This window comes from Atractosteus spatula, chromosome 8 (genome assembly GCF_055471065.1).
Source record: "Atractosteus spatula isolate fAtrSpa1 chromosome 8, fAtrSpa1.hap1, whole genome shotgun sequence".
NCBI classification, from domain to species: Eukaryota; Metazoa; Chordata; class Actinopteri; order Semionotiformes; family Lepisosteidae; genus Atractosteus; species Atractosteus spatula.
This window is the reverse complement of record NC_142713.1, coordinates 26,355,515-26,365,161: the sequence shown is the minus strand read 5'-3', so window position 1 is coordinate 26,365,161 and position 9,647 is coordinate 26,355,515. Positions and strand designations below refer to the sequence as shown.

Here is a 9,647-nt window from a genome sequence, read left to right as displayed (position 1 = left end):
AAAAACTTCGATAGTTTCGATTCGGTTCTTCTACTGGAAAAATTGCATTCAGTAGCACTGATTACAAACATGGTTTGTGACATTCCTGTATATCGGAATGGTAAATTAATAATGCATTTTAGATGTTTTTGTTTTGGTTAAGTAAAAATATATACAAATAATGAGAATAAATTGGAATAAAGGTTGCTTGGCTGGGAGTGGTTTAAAAACGTTACTTAACATTTTGTAGTAAAATACTTTTCAATAAAGCCTGAGATGTATAAGCTAAACTTTTAATATTCACTGTCTATCACTAATAATTGACATACAACAGTACTTGTCACTTAAATGATTTATGAACATATAGTCATGACAAATTGAAAATGATACTATATACAATAAATTTAAAAGATCCTTAAATTCTAGTTACAGACCTGTAGTTTTGAACAGGTTTCAAATGGAAGGAGGCCATTCCTCCCTCCTTGCCCATTTGGTATCTGATTGCAAAGGATCTTGTTCAGCCATTGAGGATTTCAAGGGAACCTGCATTAGCGTGGTTTCGGTCCCCATGTTCAAGCCAAGAGACAAACGCAAGTTTTGTTAAGTTGCAGTACAAAAATGACTATATAAAACTACAGTTAACGATCTGCCCTGTATAAAAACATTTAGTATTGATGCTACTGTGTGACATGCTATTTTAAGGATGAAATCACTTTAGGGCCTCTTTAACATAGCATGTTTACATTTAGTCTTTAAAACCACAATAATAAAAGCAGAAAAAAAGACAACACAATATTTCCAAATTTATTTAAAGTAAGGCAACCAAATAGATCATAACCAAGTCTGCACACAAACCATACAGTATTTTCACCTTGCTAGCAAGGCACTCCACCTTCAGTAGACATGTTTAACAGATAATATAGACAGGTATCTCAAATGGTAATGAAGGTTACAAACCAGACGTTCCTTTTTACTGATGAAGTTTGTATTGTACTCTTTATTGTTGAAATGCATGACTCTTCTTGATTCCCCTGTGTGACAAAGTATATAGAGACTGTAAGATTAAATCTCTCAGAAAACACAACACTGTTTTAAGAGATGCAAATACAGATGACTCATGTAGTTCAAGTACTGTAGGTAGCTACGTCAGCATGTGTAGGCTGCAAAGGAACAAGTAATAGGTTTATTCTATGCTGAAAAGAAAAGAAAGGAAACACATTTCGGCTGTGGAGCCTTCTTCGGGTATGAATCATTGAATCACAAATGAATCGTTATCTCTATCTTATTGTGATATGCAGTTGTAGACAAGTTCACGTGTCCACCTGTTTTTATTTTCATACAAGAGGGAAACCACTTCAGCCACCACTGAAGTACAGTACCCACCTGCGTAATGCACAGCCGACACACTACTCAGCACATCAGATGGAATAGGATACATTTCTAAAGGAGAAATGGAAATGTTTCATGCAGTCTACATTGTTTAAGCCCGGAATGAAAATTAGCCACGATACCTATATTCACACGCCTGCTCTTTCAAATTCAGCCCTGGGATTCTTTATTATCCAGATGTCAGCACCCTGGTTTAACTTTATATCTAAAGGATGGCACCTCCTACATCACAGTGTGCTTTGTCATCATACTGGGGCATTGGGTTGGGCATTCTGGCCTAGAGGGAGGAGTGGCACCTACCAGTCCAGCACCTTTAACAGCAGTGACCTGGTTTTTCATCCCAGTACTGACAAGAGCGAATCATGCATAGTGTTTAAGATACAATCATGCTACAAGGCTGTTAGAGTGGTATTATACATGCAATTGATTCTTTTTCAATTCACAACCATATATTATTTTTCAAGTTGTTTTATTTTTAAAACATGAGTTATAGTGTCTTTTGGTTTTTTTCCTAGCAGTGCTCAGAATCACTTAATTGGATCAATGAGTTGCCCAATTAAGAGAAGTTAGATTGCTTTTCACATTTCTGGTCTATGAACATTTAAGGTAAAATGGTAAAAGGTGAAAGCTACACGTTTTATTTTAAAATCCAATATTTTTCTGCTTTTAAGTATACCCAGTTTTAGCAGTTTAGAGGCATTCATCAAACTTTCATACACCTTTTGTAAACAATATCAATGAAAACAATTCACTCAGATCTTTCCCCCGTAGAAAAATATAACCGGGTTCAAAGTCACAGATCGACAGTTCAACTTTTTTCCTCTGTACATTTGCAAAGAGTTACGAACCTTTGGTCCTCAACTACAACTAGTAATCTCAAGAAGATTTGTGTCACCACTTTATCCTAAAAGGTAAAGCCATTTTTTACCAAATAGTGTTGTTTGTTTCTTGTTTAAAGCACCAGTATTAATTTCTTGGGTTATTAGATTCATTTAACCTTCTTAAGATTATATCAATCATTCTATAGGGTCAGTAAACACAAAATGTATGGGCTTACAAATATGAGCAAAGTCCTCCTAAACAAAATTCACACCATTAAATGAAGAATGAATTCCCTTGTATATATGAAGACTAGTATGATATAATTTGTCTTTACTCACAACAATCCATTTTTTTAAAAAGTCAACACATATCTGAATTGAGACATACCAGCAGAAGTTTCAACAAAAACACAGAACATGCAATGCACAGATTACGACCAGACATGCCTCACTAAAAACTAGAAGCCTCACACAGTTATACAGGAACAAATACCTCATCCGTGGTAAATTTAAAAATCTATATAACTTTTATAATAAATTAGAATAATGCCTATCCTGAAAATGCTGTAGAGTACTTAACAAGACAATTTTTTTACAACAAAGTATATTTCTCAGAAGACCTAACTTTTACTCTGTCAGAGATATTCTCTCCTGCAACCCTGGAGTGCAACATCAAGTAGTGTAGCACAGCTCACACAGTGCAGTGGGTAAACACCTAAGGCACACTGGGCAGCCTCAGCTAGGTTCGGGTTTCACACTGGTGCAACCCAGGTGCACAATCCTTAAAGGGGTGTAATGTAAAAGCATAAGGAAGCTCTGGAACTGTTTAACATATGGTTTTAAAGACCACATATGTAGAAACAATAGATACCAGACTTCATTTCTACTAAATCTGCAATTTAAAGAATAATGCACTGGGAAATCCTCAGTATTTATAAAAACTCAGAAAGTTAGTGTTCACTCGTGTCTGTTACGTCTCCTTAATCCCGTTTCTTCTACCTCTTCAGAGTTAATATTAATAGCACCCACATTTTCAATGTTTGTTTTAAATGAACTCTCCAAGGAGGCCATATGATGGTCACTGCCACTGTTTTTATCCTCTTCACTTTCCAAAGCTTCTCCTAAGCTTGTGTCTGGGTCCTGGTGCTCTAACACATCCTGTTTGTCCACAGTGCTGCCTTCTGTCTCTTCCTCCTGGGCTGTCATTGACTCAAGAATGTCTTCAAGGTTCTTACCATAAGGTGGTTCTAACAGAAAAAAAAACAGTGACCATTCCAAATTAAACTTGCTGGACATCTTCAATCTGCCTATTAATTACATAGATTCAAGAAGGTTTCTTATTTACTCCACAGTCATTTGCGCTGACAGAGTAAAAATAATACGTGTTTCAGTTTAATTAAGTGTAAACATAGTTATCCGACATCTACAGTGAATATAAAAAGTCTACACACCCTTATTGCAATTAAGGGTGTATAGACTGCAGTATTTCCAAAATCTGGCAGCCAGAATCCTGACCAGGTCTAGTGCAAGTGTTCACATTACTCCTATCCTGGAGTCCTTGCACTGGCTTCCTGTCAGATTCCGTGTGGACTTTAAAATCCTCATGCTCACCCATGAGGCTCTGCATGGCTTGGCACCTCAGTACCTGTCTGAACTATTATCGCCCTACTCCCCAGCTCGCAACCTTTGTTCTTCTAATTCTGGTCTCCTAACTGTCCTCCAAGCCTGTCTACAGTCTATGGGTGACAGGGCCTTCACTTGTTATGCCCCCAAGCTCTGGAACTCTCTCCCCAAGGATATCAGAGAGTCACCTTCTGTAAACTCCTTCAAATCCAGACTCAAAACTTTCTTCTTTAGAAGAGCCTTTACTTAACTGGTTCCATTCTTTACCCCTCTGCTCCTACTATACTTAGTACCACCATCAATGGTCTCCTCTGTGTATTGTAATTGTGTTTTATCTTGTGTATTATTTTTATTTATTGTTGTTGTCGTCATTCTATAAAGTGCGTTAAGAAGCCACCTTTAAAGGCGCTTTATAAAAGTTTATTCTTATTATAGTCTCTCTTTCTTAGCGTTAATCCCGCATCAGCAGGGTCTGCTTGTCGGCACACCAGTCTCCATTTGGTGGTTTGAACCAAATCTTTGAGGTGACATTGCCATTAACTGCGACCGAGAAATAGTCCAACCGGCGCGTCGCTCCGCCTGCCGTTGCTTATTCTTATTATAGTATTATTATTATATTAAATTGCAAGTTTCTGTGATGTAAAGCCAGAAATCAAGATAAATCATGTCAGATAAATCATGTAATTCCAATTATTATTTCTAATAATTATCTATTTGTTTTTCTCTTTAATTTTGTTGGTTACAAGGTCACATTAAAGATGGAAAAATGTCTGACATGATTTATCTTGATTTCTGGCTTAAGTCACAAAAACCTGCAATTTCAATAAGGGTCTGTAGACTTTTCATATCCACTGTATATATGAATACAGGCCTCCAGAAACTGCCAAGGCCTTTAATACTTTCAGGTAAGAAGAGAAACCAACCTTCAGGATTTAGAGGAGGGAAGTCCATGCCTCTCTTTTTCATCAGCTGTCTAATGGAGTGTAGCTGGGCCATGATCTCATTTTTCTGTTCAAAGGCCACAGATTCCACACTGGAATGTGGTGGGGAAAAAAGTTCAGACCATCAAAAAATGAACACAAGATTTTGTATAAACAACTTTAAGAATTACAGCTGTACATCTAGAGAGCAAGAGTTTAGGAGCAGGAACAACGAGCTGCATTTTACTTCTTTGTATTCACCATCTTTCTTTGACTAAGAGAAAAAATAAATATTAAAATGCCCTTTCTTTCGAAACACACATTTTTAAGGAATTTCTGTAAATAAGAGCTAGATGAGTTTCAGACATAAAGTCTATGTAATAACTGTATTGAAGGCATATTAATAGGACATCCGCAGAAGATTCTCCAAACCTATTTTAACCACTGGACATTCACTCACCAGGTAGTCAATGGGTCTAGCTGGGTCAGTATTGAATTAAGCATCTTCTCTGTTTGAGCTAGACGTTGCTCAAGTTCATTCAGTTGATTTTCTGTTAAGATCATAACCATTAAAATAGGTTATTATACTGTACTGGACTTTAAATCAAATCATATTACTACCTCTGCCTTGGCTACAGGTACAGCAGGCTTTCCTTTCTTTGATATGTCTCAACACTTCAAAAATACAATATAGTGACAGTGATTGCTGTTAGTAAATAAGAAATATACTGTATTAGCCTAAATTAAAAAAAAAACACAAACTGTTCTGCATCACTAAAGTTGCAATGTAAACTAGTGTTCTAAAAGAAAACCTTCTGAACTCGAAACCATTAAGTTACAGTTTAAACTCTGGTTATCAAAAGAGTGCTGTCAATATACTCAAACTGCATGGTAATAGCCACCATCCCACAACAAGCATTAAAGTACACCATCCTCTCTAAATGAATCACAATATGAATAAAAAATACTTTACCTGTCTCCTCTGACTTTTTAGCTCCCTTAGACGTCTTTTCCTTGCCAGTCTGAGATTCACTGGATTTAATCTGTATATTACAGAAGTGGTAAAAGCAATTAAATTTAGAAAATGTTTTTTTTAAGTAAAATCAGAACCTCAACTCTAAAGTCTACAGTGAAAACTCATGTTTCACAATGCATTTGTCTATAAATGTTTTAGAATAAAACAATACAGATGTATTAAGTGCCTGTGAGCCGAAAATGTTGTTGGTATGCTTCAATAAAGCAAAAAATATGTCTTGAATCTGGAATATTAAGAACTGACGTGTCAAGCTCCTCACATGTGGAAGCCCACTAGAATGACAGGAGAAAATCTTCACTGATAGAATTCCAATCCCTAATTTCAATTCAAGCTATATGGTGCCAGACACTGAATGGAGCTAAGCCTTGGAACTATTTGTATACTAACAAAAATAAGAAGCAAGGAAGAAATTTAAGACACTCTATCAATAACATTAGAGGCACTACTGCATACATTGTTTTCAGATAAAAACAGCACAAGCCTTTTTAGTAAATAGTCAAAGTAAATAGTAGCAGGTAAGGTGTTAAGCAAAAGTTAACATCAGATTCAAATGTAATATATCGTACACTCATCAATGGAGATATAAGTCAGCTTAAAACTGGGATGCATAATGAATACTGCTTCCATCCAGAGATGGGACTTATTGATAAATTGTTATTGTCAGATTTTGGTTTCATAATAACATGAGATTTCTATTCTTGACACTAGACAAAACCACAATTGTTATTAAAATATACTTCTTTGTAGTTTTCATGTTGCAGTCACACACAGAACCTTGCAAAAGTATTCCTATGGCTCCTCATTTTGCAAAATTACAAAAATTATGCATACTCATTTTTTACACTTAAGATTTTGTTCAAAATCAAGATGTTTAAACTAAAGATGTCTATGGGTAAGATAACAGATCATAAATAGATGTCAGCAAAATCTAAAAGTGAGTATTTATTTACAATACTTAGTGGAAGCACTTCCTGCAATTGGCTACATTACTTTGTTCTCCTCCCTCCCCCCACTCCGACGGCAGGCGGAGCGACGCGCTGGTTGGAGTATTTCTCGGTCGCAGTTAATGGCAACGTCAGTTCAAAGATTTGGATCAAACCACCAAATGGAGACTGGTGTGCTGACAAGCAGACCCTGCTAATGTGGGATTAACGCTAGGAAAGAGAGAGAGTGGAAGCACTTCCTGCAGTAATTACAACTGCAAGACTGTATGTGTCTCTATCAACTGTGCACACTGTCTTGTTGCAATGTTTGAATATTCTTTTAGACTTTTGTTCATGCACTCACAAGCTCTCTCAAGTTGCTTGGAGTTCGCTTATGGTATGGATAAAGGTCTTCATGACTTTCCACAGATTCTCAACAGAACTCAAGACAGAATTTGAGCCACTGAAGGACATGCACTTTCTTACGGTAAGCCACTCCAGTGCAGCTCTGGCCTTGTGCCTGTGGTATTCGTCTTTCTGAAAGGTGAATTTTTGTTCCAGTTTTAAGTCTAAAATAGTTTTTTTCTCAAAGATGTCCTAGTACTTCGCTCCATCTATATTCCCATCAGTCTTGACAAGTTTCGAATAATGATGCCACCACCATGCTTAACAGTAGGGATGGTGTTGACTGAGTGATGCATTATATTGGCATTGTGTCAGATGTAATGTTTACACCCAATGAGGTACATTATTCTGATCTACTAATTGTGTGGCTCATTCAGGTCATTTCTGCACCTAAATTAGTCAGTGTGTGCTTACTTATGTAATCATGACTCTTCCATTTTTTCTTTCAGATTTCTTCTTCCATTTTGTTTTTTGCTTTCTGTGGAGCAGGCTGTGTACGTGACAAATATTAATGACTACTTCAAAGTGTCATGACTGCGGGCTTAAAACCAACAAAATGTGAAAACCGTGCAAGAGTCTGCGTACTTTTTGTAAGGCATGTATATGATTTCATGATTTGTTAAGGCCATTTCACATTCACTTTGCCTCACAGTAATATTAACTTCTGTGTTCCTGTTCTACCACAGGGATTACAGCAGGCTGGCTAACGTTGTTAATACAATTAGCTTTCACACAACACATTTAATCACCCAGGGGTCCCAGAGCTCCCTCCAAATCTCTTGTGCCATGATGCAGAAGAAAACAACATTACTCATCTGCATTACAGAGTATCTTTAACAGCTGTGAGAAACAGCTAATTGTTAAAGGGTGCTCTGTCAAACTTTGTCACAATTTGTGTTACCTTTAGAAACTTGTAGACGGCAAAGACGCCCACGCCAATGGCATACAATGGCATCAGGGTAAAGACATAGCCTTTATTATTTGCTTTAAGCCGTTCGCTCTTTATCTCTTGCTCCATCATTTTTCTCATCTGTTGTATGTTCTCAAATGACTGGCCCTTCCCGCTTCCTGTATCCATATTGACCTGATGTCCTCTTAACGGACCAGGGCCGACTGCAACACAGAGAAGACAGATAACGTTTTTGTAAGTTGAACTGCAGTAACTGCATAAAGCCCACGGCTGAAAAAGGCAGTTTTTGTGTGATCCACAAGTTTTAAACAACGAAAAACAAAATATTTGTTTTCCGGATTAAAACACTGTATGCAACACACTTTCTTGACATTTCTATTATTCAGTCACTGGCTAGTGTCGGGACAGCAGATCTTCATAAAATGAAATTGCTATTCATTTTGCTATTCACTTGAGAAAGTTCTAAATTTTCAGATTTAATATGCATATCCTTTACCGACAAAGGGTGTTTGGCAAATTAACAAATAATTAAAAATAATGATCTAGGTCTTTTGTGTTTCTTTTACACTGCGCAGAACGGTAAATAATATTAAGTTAAAAAACACAAAATTGATTAGCATAAAAGCAGCTTCGTACTTTAGGATATTAACAGGGCTGAATTAGTGTTTTGTCTATGACTCGCAAGCGTATAATGTTGTGTTTTTGTCCACGCAAAACGCACATCTCGTCCTGTCAGAACACATGCTTCAGTGCAGCCTACCGATTTAAGGTGGTTCACCCACGGTAAACAGCACCCAGTTCCCACGCTCTCGTAAAGGTCGCCCAGCGCGTCGAACACTGTTACCTTTCCTACTGTAATGCGGCTCGAAAGTTCTTGGATCTTTCGACCCGGTTCCGCCCCCGAACATTCTGGGGAAGACCAGGCAGCCACACAGCACGGCGGCGAAGGCGACCGTCAACTGCTGCGAATATGTCAGGACCATCGTTGGAAAAAATCAACTCCGTACAAAAAACAAAATACACAAAAGCCAGCCACGACCCACTCCTCAAGAAAAGTTCACTTAATCTTAGCCAAATTCCAATGTGATAAAAACCCAACACCGCAAAGTGTAGCAGCAGCGTTCTTCTAAATACATGAACACTTCCTCTTACTCGCTTATTTACATTTCCTGTCTGTAGTCCAACCAATCCTCTGTTCAAATTAACTGAAAGGAAAGGGCGTTGATTGGTTGGTTTTCAAATGACTGACAAGACTACGCACATATCACACACGAGAATAAAATCATCACTAGAGCTTTGATCACATACGTTCGACTGAAACAAAATATGGCCGTGAGTGGCTTAATAGCTACCCCAAAACTTTGGTGTTTCCCTTGGGTGTTGGTTTTATTTCCAACCTGGAGCCTTTTGCCCTTCTGTGCGGAGTATTCATACTTTTTTTTAACCTACAACCGAAGACACCAACTGTAGGATTTGATTACCAGGTATCTCCTAATTGTTGTGCATTGAGCGTTCTGCGATGAACTGTCGTCACCTCCAGTGTGCATCCTGTCTGTCGCCTATTGGAAGATAAGATAAGATAAGATCACTTTATTGCCCATATACAGTACAATTTCATGCAGAGGAATTAGTCTTTTTCAC

General features: G+C 37.5%; 1 protein-coding gene across 3 annotated transcripts; it reads right to left on the bottom strand.

The window, feature by feature from the left end:
* Window positions 1–769: 769 nt before the first annotated feature.
* Window positions 770–9,177, bottom strand: LOC148829333 (uncharacterized). 3 transcript variants are annotated; one of them, XM_088924379.1, is made up of 7 exons: window positions 8,851–9,147; window positions 7,998–8,209; window positions 5,706–5,775; window positions 5,193–5,283; window positions 4,736–4,845; window positions 3,219–3,436; window positions 770–1,419 (listed from the first exon to the last, which is right to left on the bottom strand). In XM_088924379.1, exons 1-7 carry the CDS (start codon window positions 8,987–8,989, stop codon window positions 1,390–1,392), a joined length of 870 nt encoding a protein of 289 aa, XP_088780505.1. In that variant the 5' UTR covers window positions 8,990–9,147; the 3' UTR covers window positions 770–1,389. The 3 variants fall into 3 exon arrangements, with proteins under 3 accessions (XP_088780505.1, XP_088780503.1, XP_088780504.1); XM_088924377.1 differs by having other exon boundaries at window positions 770–1,010; XM_088924378.1 differs by having other exon boundaries at window positions 770–3,436; window positions 8,851–9,177.
* Window positions 9,178–9,647: the final 470 nt, after the last annotated feature.

Bases quoted from the DNA above. Each gene is read 5' to 3' on its own strand.
- LOC148829333 (XM_088924377.1), bottom strand. From the start codon at position 8,989: ATGGTCCTGACATATTCGCAGCAGTTGACGGTCGCCTTCGCCGCCGTG. The intron at 4,846-5,192 runs GTGAGTGAATGT...ACCACATTCCAG, and splicing joins CTAGACCCATTGACTACCTG to TGTGGAATCTGTGGCCTTTG. The intron at 3,437-4,735 runs GTTGGTTTCTCT...TTTTTCTGTTAG, and splicing joins CCCTCCTCTAAATCCTGAAG to AACCACCTTATGGTAAGAAC.